The sequence below is a fragment of the Prionailurus viverrinus genome, chromosome B1 (genome assembly GCF_022837055.1).
Source record: "Prionailurus viverrinus isolate Anna chromosome B1, UM_Priviv_1.0, whole genome shotgun sequence".
NCBI lineage: Eukaryota > Metazoa > Chordata > Mammalia > Carnivora > Felidae > Prionailurus > Prionailurus viverrinus.
Window position 1 is genome coordinate 117,495,596 of NC_062564.1, and position 23,396 is coordinate 117,518,991.

General features: G+C 34.6%; 2 protein-coding genes across 4 annotated transcripts in view; one reads left to right on the forward strand and one right to left on the reverse strand.

The window, feature by feature from the left end:
- The window catches only part of INTS12 (integrator complex subunit 12), a 47,453-nt gene that overhangs the window by 13,938 nt on the left and 10,119 nt on the right, over positions 1–23,396 (forward strand). For 2 of the 3 annotated variants that reach the window (XM_047857090.1, XM_047857091.1), the window contains exons 4-8: positions 174–361; positions 2,326–2,485; positions 6,944–7,090; positions 9,886–10,479; positions 21,702–22,016. In XM_047857090.1, coding sequence (XP_047713046.1) covers positions 174–361; positions 2,326–2,485; positions 6,944–7,090; positions 9,886–10,470 — 1,080 coding nt within the window. In that variant the 3' untranslated portion in view covers positions 10,471–10,479; positions 21,702–22,016. Of the gene's footprint in view, positions 1–173; positions 362–2,325; positions 2,486–6,943; positions 7,091–9,885; positions 10,480–21,701; positions 22,017–23,396 lie in introns of those variants that run through there. The other variant, XR_007151750.1, reaches the window with a different exon arrangement.
- Positions 17,738–23,396, reverse strand: part of ARHGEF38 (Rho guanine nucleotide exchange factor 38) — a 128,100-nt gene continuing 122,441 nt past the window's right edge. Inside the window, exon 14 of the mRNA XM_047857089.1 lies at positions 17,738–18,167. Within this exon, the coding sequence (XP_047713045.1) occupies positions 17,982–18,167 (186 nt within the window). The 3' untranslated portion in view covers positions 17,738–17,981. The remainder of the gene's footprint in view (positions 18,168–23,396) is intronic.

A 23,396-nucleotide genomic window follows, 5' to 3' on the forward strand; every position in this document is an offset into this window, starting at 1 on the left:
GATGAATTTATTATAAGTCTTCTACAGATCTTTAGTGTTTATATCTGCCCCTAACTATCTATGTCAAAATATCTATCAAGTGGACTTGGTCATTGTGCAGTGTCTATCTTATCCATTTCAGTGATTTAAAGTTTATTCTAACATGTTACTTACTAATTGGGTGCTTTTTATAGATGAAATCAGACATCACTGAAGGAGTTGATATTCCAAAGAAACCTAGATTGGAGAAACCAGAGACACGGTCCTCTCCTATTACTGTCCAAACTAGCAAGGATTTAGCTATGGCTGACCTTTCCAGTTTTGAGGAGACCAGTGCTGATGATTTTGCCATGGAGATGGGATTGGCCTGTGTTGTTTGTAGGTAAGTTTTCACAGGTTCTTTTGTTTTCATGAAGAACAAACAAAAAGAAAAAAAAGTCAGACCAATTGTTGGGTGTTTTTCTTTTGTTTTTATTATTTGGTGGTGGGTAGTAGATAGATGAGTAAATTATTCTCTGTGAACTGCCCCATATAACAATTTAACATCTTGAAAACTATTAAATATTTTATCTTTCTTACTGTGGCATCTTTAACCTATTATGTCATAGCAGCATTTTCTGCATTCTTGGGTTCTAGAGGGAAACCAATTATTGTGTTATTCTTTAGTGATGAAGAGTATTTAGCAGAGTCAATTATTTCTGTTATTTTTAAGAAGTCTGTGTTGCTTTACTTTTCCTTCTGAATTGTTGATAGTACTTATAAAATAGGCTGTTACACATCATTTTCTAAACACCATAAAATCATTTCCTAGAAATAATGGAAAAGAAGTAAATGAATCACGTAGATTATTCTGAGTGTTGTTTTAAAACATGGATACATAATTATAAAAACATGAATAATTTTGCTTATTAGAAGATGCACTGTAGAAATCTGAATAACTGAATTTGAAACTCCTTGATGCAAAGGGCTATATTTTTTTTTTAAATTTTTTTTTTCAACATTTATTTTTATTTTTGGGACAGAGAGAGACAGAGCATGAACAGGGGAGGGGCAGAGAAAGAGGGAGACACAGAATCGGAAACAGGCTCCAGGCTCTGAGCCATCAGCCCAGAGCCCGACACGGGGCTCAAACTCACGGACCGCGAGATCGTGACCTGGCTGAAGTCGGACGCTTAACCGACTGCGCCACCCAGGCACCCCAAGGGCTATATTTTTAATTGTTAATGGTTTTTACTGCCTAGCACAACAGAAAAGATTACCATCTTTGTTGCTGTTTTCTTCATGAAAATGTTAGATTCTGGTGCATTGGAACTGAGTAAATAACTAAGTTTTTGTGAGCCTTGTAGAGAATGAGTTAATGTATTTCTGAATAGAAACATTTGTTACAGCTTCATTGTTTTCACATATATTTATTTCAACCTTCATCTACCATAAAGTTTATCACTTTTAAATAAGAAATAAATGGTATAGTAATAATGGAAAGAGAACTAGTAACTGTAACCTTCCATTTGGAGAGTTCTTATGATAGTCTAAGTCTGTGGTGATTGCTTTTTGAGCTGTTGGAATTCATATATATATATATATATGTATATGTACATATACATGTACATATGTATATGTACATATACATATATATATATTTAAGTATTTATTTATTTAGAGAGAGAGAGTGGGGGAGGGACAGAGAGAAGGTGAGAGAGAATTCCAAGCAGGCTTCACACTGTCAGTGCAGACCCTGACACAGGACTTGATATGACAAACCACAAGAACATGACTTGAACCGAAATCAAGAGTCAGCCACCCAGGCGCCCTAGAATGTATATTTTATTGATACACGTCCTATTCAGCTGATAACACATGTATTTATTGAACACCCATATTTGCACAGCAATATGCTAAACACTGTAGATAATTGGGTCCTATTTCCACCTTTATATATAAATCAATTTAAATATATAGACAACTTATTTTTAATGAACTTGTATGTTAATGAAGAAGAAAGAACAGCATGTAGGTAACAAATATAAAGGAATATAATAGAAGTATAGAGAAAATATTATGAGACTGTTGGACAACTAGCCAAAGTCTACTTTCTGGGAAAAAGAAAAAAATTACAATGTGAAATGGCAAAGAGAATATAGCCAAATTCAGTTACTGAGGCACCTTGTATTCATAGTTGAGCAGAAGCTTTAAAAACTCTAACATGTGCAGGCTACATGTTAGAGCTTATTATTTTCTTGTTTGGTGTTCACCTTCTTTAATATATCACATTTATAAAATCAACCCTAAAATGGCTTCAAATTGTTGCATTCAAATAAGTGCAGTGTTTAATGGTTATTTTCTTAGGCAAATGACGGTGGCATCTGGAAATCAATTAGTAGAATGTCAGGAGTGCCATAATCTCTACCACCAAGACTGCCATAAGCCTCAGGTGACAGACAAGGAAGTGAATGACCCTCGCCTTGTGTGGTATTGTGCCCGATGTACCAGACAAATGAAAAGAATGGTAAGAATCTTTTTTTTCTCTATTTTAAATGGTCTCTGTCATTTTTTTGCTGATAATTGCTTTCAAAATAAACATTTGAACCTTTAAGTTAGTTGAAAAAAAATTACAAATACTGATTATTTAAGTGTTTGTATGTATAGTGTGTATGTATGATTTATGTATCTATGCCTAAACTCTTAGACCATGTTATATCCATTTTTCTCTGTTCAGCTTTTAGCTTATTCTATTATAGATAAACAAGATTAGAGACTCACATAATATTAATGTTTGTTACTAGTATGTCAGTGTATTTACAAACATTTAGAAATACTACAAACCACTGTGGGAAATGGTGAAATATAAAGCCCTGGTCTTTGGTGAGTCTGGTAAGGACATTTTGAAAATGTTCCTGCGTGGCTGAAACCATCAAACTCACAAGCTGTTTACAGAGACATTATTTGTATATGTATCTGTGTCTTTCCATGTGTGTTTCTCTATTCTTCTGTCTTTTCCTTCTCATTGTCTTTGAGTGACCATTTATCTCATTTTCCCAATGTACTTTCTCTTTCTACTGCTCACTAACATAACTGCCTTTAACATCATACTGAAATACGTTTCCGTGTGTTATATTGGATAGCATTGTAACTTTTATTCATTTAAAAAATAGATAAGTGAACTTCATTTTCCTTTAAAGAAATCCAGTGACTTATTTGCTCCTCTTCTTCCTTCCCTTAGAGTAGGGATTCTTGATAGAAGAATTTTCGTGTCTGTTAACCAAATAAATTTCTACATAGACTTTTCTGGTCAAATGTATCTTTTTTAAAGTTAGGAATATTTAGTTAAAAGTAAAAATTCAGGATACCTATTTTACTTTTCAGTCAGTTAAATCAGAAATAGGAAATGTTTGGGGCACCTGGGTGGTTCAGTCGGTTGAGTGTCTGACTTCGGCTCAGGTCATGATCTCGCAGTTTGTGGGTTCAAATCCTGCGTCAGGCTCTGTGCTCACAGCTTGGAGCCTGGAGCCTGCTTCAGATTCTGTGTCTCCCTCTCTCTGACCCTCACCACTCAGCTCTGCCTTTTTCTCTGTCTCAAAAAATAAACATTAAATATATATATAATATGAAATGTTGTTATTTCCTATTAATCTCACTAGTATGTATACTTTCAGTTTGTAACAGGGATTTTCTGTGACAAGGTATAATTTTTCTTAGTCTGATTTTTATTTAGTTTATTGTTTAAACTAGTCTTCCAGGACCTCAACCAAATGATTATGGGTGAACAATATAGTGCATTCCAGGGCACTGACAGAAGTAGTCACTAAGAATTGATAATAGTAAAAATAAATAATTTGTGACCATAATGTCTTTCTTTAGTATACTTTCAAAGTTTTTTTTTTTTTACTGTTATTTTATTGTAAAGTCTCAAGTAAGTAAACACTACTCTCAAAGTATTTTCTCCTCCATTTTATATGACTTAGTTTGTACCAAATGTATGTTTATGGTTCTGACCCTGTTTCTGGAATGAACTTCAGCAGCTGACCCAATATCCTACAGTAACTTTAAGTTTAACATCTTTAAAATTGAAATTTTCTTCTCCACTCAGTTTTTCCCCCAGTTGCCTGAATGAGAAAACATTATCCTTGATGCCTCTCTTAATTCCATATTACTTTGTTCACCAAATTTGCTGGTTCTTCCTCTTATCCATTTCTTGACTCTGTTCATTTTGCCCATTATTACCTTGTTCCACAAATCCCTCACTTCTTGTCTGTTGCTTTAGCCTCTTAAGGAGGCTCTTCACTTCCTTTCAATCCACTTTATTCACTTCAGTTAAAACAATTAGAATTATTCTTCTAAAGTACTTATCTAATTTTATCTACTTACATATGCCCAATGGCTCTCAATTACTTATATAATGAGATTATACACATTAGGGGGAATTTACAGACCTTCTCTCTTTGACCCAAGTCTGTCTTTGTATTCCTTTCTCCCACCAATTCACCGTATACACCCGTACACTCTGGCCATGCCAGGCTAAGTGTATCATTCCCTGATTATGTGGTGAGCTTTCCTGTTCCATTCTCCGCTTTTCTTCATCTCAGGTATCCTTTATTCTTTATCTGCTTTACAAATTAAATGTGTAATTAAGTTGATCAGTAAGACCATGTCTCATTCATTGGCATAGCACCAGAGCAGAGCTCAGGACTAGACATGTGCTACATTCTGTTGTTCTCAGTTTAAGGTATGTAAAATGGAGGAAATGTGGGTTAGTACCAGAAATAGTAAGTTTAGCCCATATGTCCAACGGTTAAAGTACTGAATGGAGAGCCATAACTAATGTTAAAACATGATTAGAATTCACTAAGAATAGACTTGGAGAAATACCAAAAGCCATGATCTGAAGTGAGCCTAAAGATCAGGATCCAGTAAACACAAAATAATGAGAGAAAGGAATTTGGAAATAGTGTGGGTGCTACACCTAGTCATTCTAACTATAATTGCTTTCAGTGAGGTTCCGAGACATGCATTGGTTATTGCTCCAAGGAATTTTAGAGATACTATAAATAGCATCTTATATCCCCATTCTCCTCACACTAATTTCTCCAACTAGGCCAGGTTCCACAGTACACATTATTATAGGAAGACCTAGTTAAGAATATTGTGATAGTGTGTGGCAGGCTCCAAGATTGTTCTTCAGTTCTATAATGTTCTCTTTACCACGTAATGGGTTTTGCCCCAGTGCTGTGTTGGAGATTCATATAACTTACTGAATTGGTTTTCAATCTAGGGTAGTAACACACCTACTCAGCAGCATTTAGCAATACATGGTATTTTTGATTGCTGCCATACTGGCAATTATTGTCCTGAGTGGGGAATTTCATACATTCTGCAATGTGTGAAGCAGTCACCCAATGAAAAATTATAGTACCTTGTTGAGCAGCACCAAGTCAGTGATAATATCCTAGTTCCCAAAACTAGTATTTACCATCAAAGAACCAAGGGCTTTGGGTGTTTCTTACTCAACTTCTAAGATGGCTAGGTGATATAGAGGAACCAGAAGATCCAAACATGATCTTCTATGTAGAGGCCTTTTCTTGGCCGCATTATAATGAATCTTCATCTGCTAATGCATACAAGTTAGGTCAGTCTTCAGAGTTTAACCTCTGGAAGATGTGGGTTGAAGGAAATGTAAGCATGAAAGCCATGGTTATGGAACCATGTATTTTTTATTTACTCTGAGGGCTGCATTCTCATAACATGGTTTTGTAATAGAGGATAATATGGCCCTTCTTTACTGCTGGTTGAGATATTTTACCACAGGTAGTCTTCTAGCATCCTTAATAATATTCTTGATCTGAATGTTGCTTTATAAGTGATGTTTGAAAGTAGGTACACTTTCATATGGAAAGCATGTAATATTAAAAAATGGGATGAATTGAAACTTAAGGATCAAAATCATATGGTAAAGTAAACCATAACACGAGAAGATTACACAAGAATGCCCAGACAAAACAGGCTGCATTCCAATTTCCAGAAATGGGAACGGACTATTTATAAATTTCCTGATATAGTCCCACATGATCTTCTTAGGATTGTCAAAGACAATGGACTGGCTCGGAGCATCTTTCCCCATCCAGGATGCATGGGTTCTTCCAGATTCAGTTGTCTAACTATGACTGTCAGCAGTCAACATGTGCCAGAAACTGTACTAGACTCTTACATAACATAAATCATCTTCATAACCCACTTTATTTGGAAGAGAATGTAATAAAATACCAAGTTACAAAAAAAAAGGAAAAAATCAATTATTGGTCAAAATAAAAACCAAAAATGCTTATAAAGGAATGGGGAGTATAGATTCATCTTTGATAACATAGAAAGTTGTATTTGTGAACTTTCTCAAAGAGTTTAATATGCTTAGTTCTGCAGTGTGGGAAAACTTCAGAAAGATACTTATTTATCAACAATAGTTCTTTATCCACATTCTGTATTTTCTGTATTTAAAACTGCATAATTGATCCAAAGTACCTTTCAACACACCCTCAGTTACTTAGAGACATGTATCTGAATATCAAGAAAAACACTCTTCTAAGTCTTATTGACCAACTATAATAGATAAATACCCTTCATTACAAGTGAAGCTAACTGGTTACAAATAGTTTGTGATTTTCTTTTTTTAAAGAAACAATTTGTTTTGCCTTGTTAAAATGGTATTTAATCAGCCCTCATCTGCATGATTTCTAAAGCTTAATATTATCTTTACTGTTCAGAAATGAATAAAATATATAAAACCATTCATAGGATAATGATAAAAAATAATTTGTCCAAGAATCTGTATTTTCAGTGTCACCACAATATTTTGTAAATGTTCAACTATACTTCTATTCAATGAGGAGTCCTGTGACAGATTTTTAGTCTTTTTTGTGTGTGTGTGCATTCAGTTAATATTTTGTATCTAATTTGATCCACCGATTTTTTTCAGGCTCAAAAAACTCAGAAACCACCCCAGAAACCAGCCCCCACAGTTGTTTCTGTAGCTCCAGCTGTCAAAGATCCATTGGTTAAGAAACCAGAAACTAAACTCAAACAAGAGACAACTTTTCTAGCATTTAAGAGAACAGAGGTCAAGGTACAGTACATTCCATTTTTTTCTAAGATTGGATTTTAATTGACTAAAAAATACTTACTTGAGGGACGCCTGGGTGGCTCAGTTGGCTGAGCATCCGTCCTCGGCTCAGATCATGATCTCAGGGTTTATGGGTTCAAGCCCCACGTCAGGCTCTGTGCTGACAGCTCAGAGCCTGGTGCTCCTTAAGATTCTGTGTCTCCCTCTCCCTCTGCCCTTCTCTCTCTCTCTCTCTCTCTCTCTCTCTCTCTCTCTCTCTCTCTCTCTCAGAAATAAATAAACAGTTGAAAAAAAAAATCCAACATGAAATCGTTTTATGGCAAATAAGTTAAGGCCTTGGCTGTCATGTTGATTCTGATTTAAAGGTTTTGGTATTTTTATGATAAAAGTTAATACATTTTTTACTATGGAAAAAAAAATGGTTCCATTCACATATTAAAAAGCAAATTGCTTTCTAACTAAGATAATGGGTAGTTTTTACTTACAGTAAAAATTGAGGAATAGTTGAGAAATTTATTTTCTTTACTGAAAGACTAAGAAATTACTTGGTCTGGATTATTGGTGTTGTTTTTACTTTTGCTTGTCCTGATAGTATTATAAGCCATCTGTCATTCTGTGGAAAAGCAATACCAGTAACAGCAAGCCATTAAACTAAAATGCTATGAACACAGAACTTGCTTTCTGTTTGTACTTCATAAGTGTTGGTCTTTTTAATTACTTCAGATGGGTTTTCTTTTGTGATGTTTGTTGAAAGATCATTTAGCCATATGGCAGACAGTTTTGTGTTTAATAGAAAAGGAAAAAATTAGATTTTTTCATAACTGAAAATTAAGTTTACCGCACTTGTGTCCTTTTGCTTTCTTTACTAACTTTTTCTCATTACCTGTGTGCATTCCTCTAGGAATTTGTAATTTATGTGTGGTTTATCTTCTGGATAATCTTACGAGAAAGTTACTGTGTAATGTATAATGTGAAAAAATCCTATTGTTTTTCAGAGAACGTGAACAAAAATCTGGGCTTTTCCTCCTGTAAATATCTCAGCACTCTATTCTGATTACTTTTCACATGGGTTAAAAATGTTCACATGCAGATGGTATTGAAGGCTACCTTGTAAGAAGTAAAAATGTTTTTTACCAACTCTCCCAGAGTTCAGGTTTAAAGTATAACAGCATATATTTTAGGCATGGTAATTACAATATTGATAAGTAAATTAGTGTTTGTAAGACTTAATCTTTTACCTGTAATAAATTTAACACTTTTGTGACTCTTCTTAAGAATTTAAAGGTAGAGAGCATGCTGGTGATAAGTTCAGTTTATAATTAATTTGAACAAAGTACATTTTTGGCCAGTGTGAAGGTGAAAAAAATTTGTCCTCGTGTGAATGAGAGCAATATTTATTTATATAGTGACGCTGGTATCACTGTTAGCTTTTGATTGGCCAGTGAAGTTAATTAGAGAAACTAAGGTGTTAAATCTTTAAGAAATTCATCTGGGAGTGAGTCAGACCTGCCTAAATGTCACTGTGCAGCTCTTGAGGCAGTTAATAAAATCCTTTATACAGAGCAGGGATCTCTTCTTATGTGATAGTTTCAATGGAAACCTGAACAAATTGTGGAAATAAAGTTATGAAACCTTTTTAATATATCACCAGAGCTGTATAATTACAAATAGTTAACATTGCAAATCTGTATATATTTTGCAGTGCAGGAGCTATTTACTCAAAATTGGTATTGGAACATTTTTAAAAAAAACAGATTCTAGGGCACCTGGGTGGCTCAGTTGGTTAAGTGTCTGACTCTTGACTTTGGCTCACGTCATGATCTCACAGTTTGTGACTTTGAGCCCCACGGCAGGCTCTTGTATGGATAGCAAGGAACCTGCTTAAGATTCTGATTCCCTCTCTCTGTCCCTTCCCGACTTGCTCGCTCTCAAAATAAACAAAAATAAACTTAAAAAAATTATTGAAAAAATGAATTCAGAATCTGACACATTTACTCAATAAGTAATTATCAAATAAATCTGTTTATCTCAGACATCTTCTAAATTTCCTGGGTTATGAGCATTTTTATTCATTAAGAGTGGATTCTGTTTTTGAAATGATCCACAAGCCATTTGGAGCAAAGTCTAAAGAATAAGGTGCTTTACTGAGCTAGATATTACTTTATTTAGGTGAAGAACAAGTTAAAGCATTAAATCTGATTTTTCTGATAGAGCTTATAACTGAATCTAAAAGCAATTCCCAAAAAGGAATTTCATACGTTTCTTTTTTTTTTTTTTTTTTTTTTTTTTAATTTTTTTTTTTCAACGTTTATTTATTTTTGGGACAGAGAGAGACAGAGCATGAATGGGGGAGGGGCAGAGAGAGAGGGAGACACAGAATCAGAAACAGGCTCCAGGCTCTGAGCCATCAGCCCAGAGCCTGACGCGGGGCTTGAACTCACGGACCGCGAGATCGTGACCTGGCTGAAGTCGGACGCTTAACCGACTGCGCCACCCAGGCGCCCCCATACGTTTCTTTTTCAGAATCATTAGAACAAGAATATGGCATCCCAGAATTTCTGCTTTGGAAGTGGTAGCATCCGTTAGCTATGAATAAGTTTAATGTTTGTGTTTTTTGGTTTTTGGTTTTTGTTGTTTGGTTTTTTTTTTTCAGATCAGTTTCATAAGAACTTAATTTGGTGGTGTGATTTAAATTTCCCAAACCAAAAGTCCAAAATTAAACTTGTTATATATTTAAGAATATTACATTATGTATTAATTATACTTGGCTCTAAAGCAATATTTATCTTGTTTTTTAGACATCCACGGCTGTTTCAGGAAATTCTTCTAGTACCAGTGTTTCTTCTTCAGTAACTAGTGGCCTAACTGGATGGGCAGCTTTTGCAGCTAAAACTTCTTCTGCTGGTCCATCAACAGCAAAGTTGAGTTCAACAACCCAAAACAATAGTGGGAAACCAGCTACCTCATCAACTAACCAGAAGCCTGTGGGTTTGACTGGTCTGGCGACATCATCTAAAGGTGGAATAGGTTCCAAAATAGGTTCCAATAACAACACTGCACCCACTGTACCCTTGAAACCACCTCCACCTCTAACTTTGGGCAAAACTGGCCTTAGTCGCTCCGTTAGTTGTGACAATGTTAGCAAAGTGGGTCTTCCTAGTCCGAGTAGTTTAGTTCCAGGAAGCACCAGCCAACTCAGTGGGAATGGAAATAGTGGGACATCAGGGTCCAGTGGAAATACCACTAGCAAAACCACTTCAGAATCAAGCAGCTCTCCCTTAGCATCCCTTAAAGGTCCAACTTCACAAGAATCACAGCTCAATGCCATGAAGCGATTACAGATGGTCAAGAAGAAAGCTGCCCAGAAGAAACTCAAGAAGTAATCTGGCCAAGTAGGTTTTTATTTGACATTACCCTAAAATCTTATTATTAGGACATAAACTGTAATATACTATAATTTAATAAAAATTTTCACAATGAAATTTCTATTATTTCTTACCTTAAAATGCTAAATGTTATTTAACAAAATTTGGAAATCTTTTTATTTTAAATCTGTTTACCATTTTTAAGTTTCCATAGTGTGTGAAAACACTGACTAGCATGATTAATTCTTTGGGTTCCTGGGTGGCTCAGTCAGTTGAGCATCCGACTCTTGATCTCAACTTAGGGTCATGATCTCACAGTTCATGAGTTCAAGCCCCATCACAGCATGGAGCCTGCTTGAGATTCTGCCTCTCCCTCTTTCTGCCCTTCCCTGTTCACACTCGTTCTTTGTCTCTCTCTCTCTCTCTCTCTCTCTCTCTCTCTCTCTCTCTCAATAAATAAATAAATAAATAAATAAATAAATAAATAAATAAATAAATAAATAAATGGAAAAAAAAAACACAAAGTAATTCTTGATGAGAACTTCTAGAATCCCAAGAGACTGGTAGTATATGTGAATTTTTTTAAAAAAAGGAATAGTTCATCTTCTAGCAAAGCCCTAAGAATTAGGGTTTTGAATTAGGTGCCTTATAAGATGGCAGGAATGACACTTTATTATAAAGTTTTCTACTTTCCCCTCAATATTCCAGATATTCATTGTTAGTCCCCAGCCTCATTTCATGATTCTCCCTCTCACCCCAAATATTTCATCTCCCCATTTTCAAAATTAAATTTTCATAAATGATTTCTCATATTTCTGTATTATACCTTTTTTATCACTTCATATAATCATTTAGGGATGTATCTCTTCTGTAGATTGTGAACTCCCATGCCCTTTTAATGCAATATTTTTCTCCCATTGCCCACTTTTCCTCACATTGCCAGTCTAACATCTGCACATAGTTAGTACCTAATAAATGTTGAGTTTTGATTTACCCTGATTATACACACACCTGAGAATTCTTGAGCAAAATATCCACTCCAAAATAATTCCCGACTTGCTTACATGCTGGTAGTTTCTTCCTATACCATGAAAAGAAAAAGGGCTGCTTTATTTCTATTGCCCAAAAGTATTGTAACGTTTCAATTTTAGTTACCTTTGTATAAAAGAAGCTCCTATATCATGATTAAATCTTGAAATTATTTTGATGTGTGTGTACATTGTTAAATCACAAAATGTGGGGAGTCTGAGCAGTAGCCTTATTTGTAAATTAACAAATTAGCCTACTGTTGTTTTACATATAGTTTTTCACAGAAGATATGAGGCTTTCTGGCCCAGAGAAACAGTTTATTACTCACAGGAAAATTCAACAGCCATTTCATACTTCATGAATACCTCATTTCATCAGAAACTGGAAGTCCAAAATTTCCTTCATTCATTAGACTATGAGCAGCCTTATTTCTTCAACTTTGATATGTGCTACTAAATCTTTAAAACCTCTAATCTCAAACCCAGTCCCTTAATCTCTAGCTTTTTCTAACAATTTCTAAAATATATTGATACGAGATTTCTGTGACAATAAAAGGAAAGCTTCTATTTTAAACGACCCTTAAATAATGGCACTAAATTATTCATAGTAAAATAGAATCCAAGATTGAGATAATCCCATTACTTACATGTGGAGTAAACATCTATTTACATGTTGAAAATCTGCCTACAGATGTTTCTGTTTTGAGAAACAGATTTCTGTGGATTAAACATAATTTGGCATGAGCCCCAAATCCCCATTAGGGTCAAAAAGACTAAAAAAAAAAAAAAAAAAAAAAAAAAAAGGAAAACCCATAAAATCATATTTGTTTATAGGTCAGGGCTAGTTTGACCTAAACTGGACAAAACGATCTGATACAAGCTAAGCTCGAATTAACAGTTTGTGTGACTGCAGTACCTATGAAAACTTAAAGCCGTAATGTACAGTTTGCTCACTGGCACTTGAAGGGGAAAATTTTATCCCATCACAGCCAGAACACATGTACTGGAAAGAGTTGAAAAGAGATGCAACTTTTTTTTGTTTTTTAATTTTTTTTTAACGTTTATTTATCTTTGAGACAGAGAGACAGAGCATGAACAGGGGAGGGTCAGAGAAAGGGAGACACAGAATCAGAAGCAGGCTCCAGGCTCTGAGCTGTCAGCACAGAGCCCGACGCGGGGCTCGAACTCACGGACCGTGAGATCATGACCTGAGCCGAAGTCGGACGCTTAACCGACTGAGCCACCCAGGTGCCCCAGACGCAACTTTTAATTTCTGTAGTATTTCAGAGAGGATGTTAGAAGCCTTTTTAGGAAGTTATTTTTCATTGAGCATGGCTCTTTGTATAGGTTGTATGTGCATAAATATATATTTGGAATCTGTACATATGTGTAAGTATGCATACATTCTAGTACTGTATATAATTCAGTTTGATATTTCATACAGGTATTTTTATATTAAAGTTTTCTTCAGGTAGATCTTAGACTTTGATTTTTTCCATACCATTTTTTTTTCCAAAGGTCATGCTTTTATTTATTTTTTTAAATATAATTTGTCCAGCTGGCTTACATATAACATCCAGTGCTCATCCCAACAAGTGCTCTCCTCAATCTCTATCACCCATTTTCCCCTCTCCCCCACCTCCCCCTATCCACCCTCAGTTCGTTCCCTGTATTTAAGAGTCTCTTGTGGTTTGCCTCCTTCCCTCTCTGTTACTATTTTTTCCCCTTTCCCTTCCCCCATGGTCTTCTGTTAAGTTTCTCAAGATCCACATATGAGTGAAAACAAATGATATCTGTCCTTTTCTGACTTAATTCACTCAGCATACCTTCCAGTTCCATCCACATTGCTACAAATGGCATGATTTCATTCCTTCTCATTGCCAAGTAATATTCCACTGTATATATAAACCACATCTTTATCCATTCATCAGTTCCATACCATTAAGTGAGCTACAAAGCTTTTTAACTGACCATGTGATGAAAGTCACCAGCTTTATATTAATAGTATTTATCATTTAATTTATTTTGTTACACATAGGTTTCCCCACCACCACCACTAGATTTTAAATTGGATGAAGACAGAGATCTTGTTTGATTTGCACACCATTAGCACACCATTGCACAGCATCCCACTGTAATTCTCAATAAATATTATGCCAGTGAATGAATAGACCTATAAGTAGGTGAGCCAAAGTAAGCTTTTAGGATTGTAAGCTCAAATCATATTTTAGTAGAAATTTGGTCAATATCACTTTATGCACATTGTGCTTTGTTAGATTTTGGTGACTTAACAAAAAAAACCCACTAAATGAACACTGGCTTAAAGTCAGAAGACCTGGTTTTGAATCCCAGTCCCTCCATATATGAGCTGTGTAATCTTTGGTTTCCTCCTCTATAAAATATAGATGATAATTAATGAGATAAAATGGAAGGCATCTAACATTCTAAGGTTAGGTTTCTGATTCTGATACCTCACAAGGATGTCATGGTACTGTTTATTAGTAATAGATTATTTAATTATACTGTGATGATCACAGGTTGTATAGAAAATACATCATTTTATAAAAATAAATATATTAATACAATAATCATAAAAATTATATAAAGAATTAGAGAAAGCCATAAATACATTTGCACACCATAGTATTGTTTTCTTGTAAGATAAACTTGACCAAGAATATATCCCCTACATTTTTGAACAAGAGCTACTCATTCTGCTATATGCTAACGGGTGACTTATTTTACTGAAAAACCGAAGCAAATCTTGCCTATATCAAGAGTGTTATAACAGGAAAGAAGTAGCTGGCCTTCAGAGACACAGGTTGAATTCCAATGGTCCTGGTGTGAAGATGCGTTATATTGGATAATTTTATAGATAACAGATAATTTAATGACTAAGTTTTTATATAATTTAGTGTATAGAAGGAAGTAACAGAAAAAATTAGCCTTTAAAAATAGTAACATTCTATAAATAGTAGAATTTCCCAGAGAATGTAAAGTTGAGTGTCCTTCCAGTCAATGAAATTTAATTACTTCTTCATCAACTATAATGTAAATTTATAGGCTTAATTTGGCTTGAATTTTGTGAGGGCTAGATGTATTCAGTATTGGGCACTACACTGAGTACCTTAAGAAGCCATAGTTAGGACAAACAGGATTTCAGTAAATTAGTTTCCCCGCCATCTTAGAATATAAAGATTTTATCTCTGTTCACATGGCTTTGAGAGTGTTTTGCAGTAGACAAAAATCTAAGAAGCTTATGGGCAGTTTTTAATTTCATATTTCAGTAATAAAAACACTGATTTTTGTACATCATCTGAACTATTCATCACAAATAGTGACAGGCAGTTAATAGCCATCTCTAAAAGTCCAAATTATATTTCAGGCAAAATATGAAATACATCAGCACTTAAAAGTATTTCATGCAGTGCTGCATTTATATGATTAACAATGTGCGCTGTATCTCTTCTGCACAGCTCAACCTTCATAGAATTGTTTTATACTAATAGCAAAAAAGAATATTTTTCTAAAGTACAAGGAATGTTCAGATAGTGGCTTTGTGACTTTTTCACATGATTTAAGTACCCATGGTAATTTGTATTACTGGATCTTTTATAATTCCGAACATTATTATGTATATTAGAACATCTGTATTTAAAAATAAACACTAAATAAAATGTTTACATACACTTGTTTATTTGTTTTACAAAGGAAAACAGCCACAGAAATTTCTCCTTCATTCTTGGTAAAAATACCCATTTCAGAGAATTCTATATTTTACAATGACATTTAAAATTTAAAATACAAAGAAATAATTGTTTCTTCATGCCTTAATTGTAATGATGTCACCAATAGTTTTATCTTTTTAAACTTCTTAAAGACTTACATACATAATAACTATCTGAGTTTCATTTCCCCTATGTTCAACAAAATAATGTCTGACCTCAAAATTATAATTACTTGATTCTTAACAACATATCAAGAAAATGAAGGTATCGTATAACGTTAAAAAAACAAAGCCTAAATGGCCTATGAAATGTAGGTATATTTTTAAAATAGCAACTACATAGTTTTAGAGTAATGTATGTTCATTACAATAGTGAGGGACTACAGGAGATGGCTTCATTACACTTGCTCAGCAGCTAACTGCGGCTCTGATTTTAGTGGTGTGGTTTCTAAAAAGGTGAGACAGGAGGCATCAACCTAGGACCACACAAGCAGACAAAGCTTCTATACATCTAGTGACTTATTTCAGCCAAAACAGCAAATATGAGCTGTTTCTATCAATCTTCATTTTAAGGGGAGTATTGAAGTCATAGCTAATTTAAATACATGCATTTAATATATATTAAGTTATATATTAAACATATATATACTTTTATATATTAAAAGTATAAATATCATATATAAAAAATACATTACATATAGTTTCCCCACCAATTTGGTTGTTGGGCATGTTCATAGTTACCACAAGTAGCAAGTTTGGATTTCCTTTTGTTTTGCCCTATGCAAACTGGAATTATGTTTTCACCGTTGGGTACAAAGCACCATTTAAAAGACATAAAAAGTCTCTGTATGTCTAAAAGAGAATCTTCTTTTAGTATCCAAACTCAAAACAAGAAAATGTTATGCAAAAACAACTTACCATTAGAACCTTATAAAACTATCTTTAGATTAAGTATTTCAGGTACAATATTATGAAATGCAAATTATTCTGTCATGGAAATGTCTTAATTTCTATGGTTGTACATGTCATATGCATACTTAAAACAGCCCTCTGAAAATCACTGTTCATTTTGTTATTTGAATTCTTCAGTAATGTATGTTACAGTATACGTTCTAGAGATCAAATCTTTCAAAGTAACAATTAAATCTTTAATGTCATTATTAGCACATTCTATGTGGGAAATGAAAGTCCACTTTATGTTGGTGTTTAAAGGAAACCACTAAGTCAAACTTTAAATCTTTTTACTGTCCTAAAGGAGCATCAACAAGTCAATAAAATGTCTTGACAAAATATCCTGAAATCTTAGGGGACAATTTTGAGCTATTCCCAAGTGAAAGTTCAGTGTCCCAGGACATTGTGTTTCAGCAAATGTTATCCTTAATGCCTTCTTTGTCTAAGTACAATCGGCAACTAAAAATATTTACATCTTGGCTCAGAACATGGAGCACACATTCCACATTCATCATCCAAATGATTGAGCGATCCAAAAATATTTCCTTATTCAAGTAACATTAGTGATCATGTAGCATCGTTTTTAAACAATTATACTTTAAAAAATGTTTATACAAAACAAAAAAAATAAACATAGATACGTCATTTTCTCTAGACTAATATCATGGAAATCCTCCTAGCCCTTGATTTTGAAAAATTTCTCAATACTTAAATATGACCTGAGAGAAAAATGGTCCTTATCAATGTCCATTATGTGCATCATTAAGTGCTTTGCTGACAGCAAATGTATACTCCTGGAGGGTTGGTACAGCATAATGGTTAGGAGTGTAGATCCCAGAACCAGACCTAGGTTTGAGTCCCAGCCCTTACTAGCAGTGTACCTGGGCTAAATTACTTCATCCATGTGGGCCACAGTTTCTTCATAATGTTGTGAGTATCAAATAAGTTACCACATGGGGCACCTGGGTGGCTCAGTCGGTTCAGCGTCCGACTTCGGCTCAGGTCATGATCTCACAGTCCGTGAGTTCGAGCCCCACGTTGGGCTCTGTGCTGACAGCTCAGAGCCTGGAGCCTGTTTCAGATTCTGTGTCTCCATCTCTCTCTGAACCTCCCCCGTTCATGCTCTCTCTCTCTGTCTCAAAAATCAATAAAGGTTAAAAAAAAAAAATAAGTTACCACATAAGAAACATATAGAACAATTTTTGTCATTAGTATGCATTCAGTAAATGTTAGATATTATAAGGTCATTCAGGGTTTTTTTTTCATTTAAAACTTACAGTAAAGAGATGTTCCACAACAAAGATTTCTAGCTGGCTGTTAATTCCTATTATGTATATTTAGTATATGCCTGGTTTATGCATAACAGTGAATAATCTATATCACATAGTATACATAACCATATAATGAATATAATTACATGTGTGTGAGTGTATATGTGCACACACACACAAAAGAGAATGAGAGAAACAAAAACATTTGAGGCAAAATACATAATACAATACATTGAAAAAAATCTTATCCTTAGATCCAGCCTTTCATGCTGATAAAGGATACATTTATCTTTTCAAAGATCTCCATTTTTAAGTAGTTGGTAGTTGGAGCTTTAGCTGTTTGTTTTGCTGTTTCTGTTTGTTTCCCTCAATATTTATTCTTCAAAATACATTTCGAAATAATCTTGTTAGGAAGCAGTCTTCCTTAAAACTTGATACGGTATCAGTTCATGTAGTATGGAGGTTTCTTGATTTCTAGACCAACATTTTGTAAGTTTTATGAGGTAGTCCATCAATAACCTGCCAGAAAACAGAAGTCAAGGGCTTCTTTTCTTAAGCATAAGTCATCTTCCCAAGGTAGTTAGCTGGCACATATCCTTTCTGCCCTTGAACTTCAGCCAACCACCACTCTTTATTGCCACTTAGGTCACAAAATCTAAGTATGTGGACTCTTTGGTACTCCTGAAGGCTGAGTTCATGGTCACTTCGTGCTTGAAAAGCATGAACTGCATAGAAAATCTAGACAGAAGGAAATGCCATTATTGGAAGTAGAACCAATTTTAGAAATATTTAGAGAAACATTACAAAGATTTCCAAGCTTTTATAAAGAACGCTGTTCTTTTTTCAAAGTCACATTCCCCAATTCCTTCTGATGGATTTACTTTGCTAAACCTTGACCCAGATGAGAATAGTTCAATAGGCATTCTTATTGTTCTTTTGGGAAGAGTCTAAACTGTCCATGCTTGAAGGCAAGTTCCCAGCTTCTATTAAATGATTATTTATTTTTTTTATTTGTTTTTTTAAGTAGGCTCCACGCCCAACATGGGGTTTGAACTCATGACCCTGAGATCAAGAGTCACATGCTCTACTGACTATAAGCCAAGCAGGGGCCCCTAAAAGATTTTTTTTTTAATGTTAATTCTTTTTTTTTTTTATCCAGTAATTGCTCTAAGAATCTCTTCCACAGAAATAGAGACATTAGCAGAGATTTTTATATAATATTACTGCAATCCCCATTTGTAAGGTGAAAGTGAGGGAAATGGAAGTAGCACTGAATGTTCAGTAAGAGGAGAACAGTTAAGTCTATTCTGTACCTTTATACTAAGGAAATTTATGACCTTTACAGTAAGTAAATTTAGTCATTAAAAATGCTGTTTTCTGAGACTAATAGCATGGAGCAAATGCTTTATGATGAAACAGTAAGCCAAAAGAAAAGAAAAAGGATATAAAATCAGTTGTATAAGTCTAAAACTGTTAGTTTCTTTGGTAGAATTAGAGGTGATTTTCATTTTTACTTGTTTCTTTATATTCTAAGCCTTTATAATGACAATGCATTAAATTTATAATTTTTAAATAATTTTAAGTGGCCTAGAAGAAATTAATAAAACATGCTTCAGTCAAAAGAATTTTTCTCTAACCCACCTGTGTGGCTCAGTCGGTTAAGCAAGTCCGACTCTTGGTTTTGGTTCAGGTCATGATCTCATGGTTCATGGGTTCAAACCCCACATTGGGCTCTGTGCTGACAGAGCAGAGCCTGCCTGGGATTCCATTTCTCTCTGCTCCTCCCCCACTTTCTCTCTCTCTATAAAAATAATCATTAAATATTTTTTTCTCTAACCTCAAAAGAGTACTTCAGAATTATTAGATGCATAAGAAGCCCCTACATGTTTAGTCCTTTTCCACTAAAATTGTAAGAATGATAACAGAAATGTTTATTTACATCATAAAATTAAGCAATTGACTAACATTTTATTTATTCATTCAATCAAAATTTATTAAGTGCCTATCAATTGCCAGATATTGTCAGAAAACTTACAACCCAGCTCGGGAAAAATGTGCCCCACAGAATGTACACACATACCAAACAAAAAACACCCTACGCACATGAGAGATATATTAACTAATTGTGAGCTAGTTTTTGAAAGAGGTAACCTTTTGTAGGTGACAAAGTTGATAAAGGGTTGGATATGTCATATTTCAAAGTACAGGGAATATGTGAAAACAGTATATGGGAAAGGCAAGCAGATTAACTTTCTCAAAATTGAGAGTCAATGTTAAAAGAAAATGATAAATAAGATGACTTCATTGAACAGGAAAGGAGACTGGGGAGTGTAGGGAGGGGACTATATAGTTAACAGCATAAGTTATTCTTGTAGATGTTGAACTATTATTTAACTTCTGATGAAGATTTGATATCATTGATTTTATATCGTCTCAACAACTCCAGCATGAGTTCCACTTCAAAGAGAGGAGCATCAATGGAGTGCTTGGTTGGCTTAGTCAGTAGAGCATGTGACTCTTGATCTCAGGGTTGAGTTCAAGTCCCAGCTGAGTGTAAAGCTTACTTAAAAAAGAGAGAGAGAGAGAGGAACACTTAAACTTTACTGACCACATCATGGTACACAGTAGGAATTCAAATATATGTTAATTTGACTTAAAAGTTGAGTTGAAAGGCTTGGATATTCTACAAGAATATACAAGAGATCGCCTTGCATCATATAAGATACACACAAGACAGATTGTTGGGCATGGATTATTTTGTAATTTAAAAATTAAAGAAGAAAATAAAAGGGAAGATGCTATAAGGTCTTGAGCAATGGAGTGGCAGCAATAACCGCCATCTTTTCTAGCACTCATGAGTTTACATGTCAAATGTGCTTCATCCTCAACAACCCTGTGAGCTGTGAATTGGAGTAGTACAATGCATTAGTCATAGAGTTAGTCCGTGCTGCTGGGACTGTATTTTCTAACTCCAGTGCTTGGTCCATTTCTCATACTACTTTAGGAACCAAACTCTTGTTCTAGGAAGGATGAGCAGAGTATATTCTTGTGGAAAGGGATGGAGGTCTCTAATATGTTGCTGCTGATGTTTTTGTTGTTGATGAGGAAATGAAGATATTGATTAGATTCACAAGAGAAGAGTGGAGGATTTGGTGGGCAAAAGCTTTCAGGAATCTGATGCACCATAGTACAGTTTCTGAAATTATCAGTTAAGAGCCTGTGTTAGCAGTTACTAGCCAACTTGTATAATTTTTACTTGTTTCCTTGGTAAAACATATATGCTTTACCAATGCAGCTATAGATTGGTTAGCAGATTGAATTACCTACTAATATATGATTCCTAAATAGTTGTGGTGGTTTTTCACTTTGGCACACATTCTCTCAAAAGGAATATAAAATCTTCCACCTAGATCTATTTGGTATGACATTACAGCAGAGGTTATATTTTATACACTAAATATAGATTTTCATGAAATTGTAAATTTAAAGTACAAAATTATATAATTTAAGTGATCGTGGTCCAGAATTAATTTAGGATAAGTATATTTCAGTTTTATATGTTTATGCCTCCTCTGGAAGTAAGTCCACTTTTAAAGAGAAAGCAGTTGATAACATTAGACTACAAGTTAGAAGTTTTCAGCCTGTTCTAGATAAAAGCTGAAGAATTTCTCATTTTTTGGAATATTTTAGTTGTTCCAAACTAATAACTTTCTAGCTTGCAATGTTAATGTTTGGTCCAGATGCATTAATTACATTTTATTAATTTAATCCATAGTCATCTGATCCTTCTCTCTTTTTCCTCAGCATTTATTAAAATATATTTTATTCGCTGCTTCTTTGTACTCTGTAAAGCTCTGGCTCATTGTATGTACTCTATTCTATGAATACAACCCAGTTCTCCACGACATTTCCTTTTTTTAAATAACACTGTGTACCGAATTATTGACTCATACTCAATGTATTATCCACTGTTTATTAACCACCAGATTTCTCCCTGTAGTAGCATTGCCAGCTAGGCATTCCCCTATTCTATATTTGTGCATTTAATTATTCCTCCCTTAGTGGCCACATTAGCTGTCTCCACTGAATCTCATTTTATTGATTTCTTCCCAGTTCTTCAATTAACAACAACAACAATAATAATTTATTTTAATCTTCCTTTCCAAAACTAAAAAGCTGCAAACCCAGTATTTACAGTATATATCATATGTAGTTCAGGAAGCCGAGATGGTTATATTGCATGAAAAATGCTCTTTCTTCTCTTCCCTCCAGGAACAAGCTTTCACATTCTTCAGTGAACAATTATATATTGTTATTATGCAAGCAATTTTTATAAAGAAATAATTTTAAAGAAAGGTAAGAAAGAATCACCCAACTGCTATTAATATCTTGTATTTCTTCCCTTCTTTCCTTCCTTCCATCCTTCCTTCCTCCCCTCATTCCTTCTCTTCGTCCTTTCTTTTCTTTCTACCAACCTGAAGTAACAATAAACATGGAATTGTAGTATACATAATTTTTGCAGCCTGCTTTTTACTTTAAAATATATTTGAAAATCTTCATGTCAATAAATAGTTCTCTAATGCCTCATTTTAATGACTGCTTATATTCATTATATTACAGCTTGATGGCTCATTTTGAAACACTTTCTAAACAATGACATACTACACATGTAACATTATCATCAAAAATAGTTGAAACATGTAAAGATGAAGGCCCAGAGAGTGAATTTAGGATTATCTGCAAAACAACTAACTTTTCCTAAGTTTCTAATTCAAGATTTATGTTGTCAGTATGATTTATGTGAAAAAAAGGAAACTGCACTGATTCTCAGACATTGAACATCCCTTTAAAACTGGGTTTAGCCATTATCAAACCTGGTCCACTTTGAGAAGTGCTGAAGATTGCATCACATTCGTCCTCTACCTTGCTTACCAAGCAAGGCATCTTAGATATTATGATAGACAGACTTCTAAAATGGACACCTTCTGTTGAACATGTCCTGCATAATAAGTTCCCTAATACACTGACTGTGAGTTAGCCAAAGATTATCCTGAGTGTGCCTGATGTAAATAAGTGAGCCCTTTAAGAGAGAGTTCAGACCATTTCTGAAGGGAAAACTTTAAAACCAGAGAGATGCTCATCTGCTAGCCTTGAAGAGGCAGCCATATTGCAAACTGCCTACAGACGTAGCCACATGGCAAGGGTCTGAGAGCAGCCTCCAGTTATTGAAAGTGGTTCTCAGCTGATGGCCAGCAAGAAAATGGAGGCCTCGGTCCTACCAGGACAAAGAGCTGAGTTTTGCCAACAACCACAAGCTTGGAAGAGAACTCTGAGTTTCAGGGAGGAACACAGCCCCGAAACCATCTGGATTGCAGCTATGTGACATGCTAAGCAGAGCACACAGCTAAGCTATGCCTGGACTTCTGATCTTGGAAATGGTGAGATAATCCATTTATGTTGTTTTAAGCCACTTTGTGATCATTTGTTGTGCATCATAGAAAACTAAGTCAATCATGTCATTACTATTTGACAGGCAAAAGGGGAAAATACATTAGGATAGGAAGGCATATTTGTTTGACTGTTTTTGTGATATTTTTTGATCTAGCATAAAGTAGTGAGTCAAGAGATTAAAGATTAAGTCCTTTAGTATAAATCAGTACTGTCAGGTTGTGAATATCCATTAACTCCTCCCCATTATTCTTACAGAGTCTCTGGACCATAATTTAGGGAGCTTCTAAAACATTAGGAGAAAGTCCATGCTTTCTGTGTGGGATGTGCATGGAGGAATCTGAATGGATTGGTTCTTCAGTCCCAATAAGGGACCAATAAGGACAGTGACCATATCCCTCAATTATACCGGTCACAGTTATCTCATCTAGTAGGCACTCTCTTTCATTAACAAAAGTGTCTTATTATAGATAATAAGTTATATTTTCACCTTACTCATAAGACTTCTGATCCATCTAG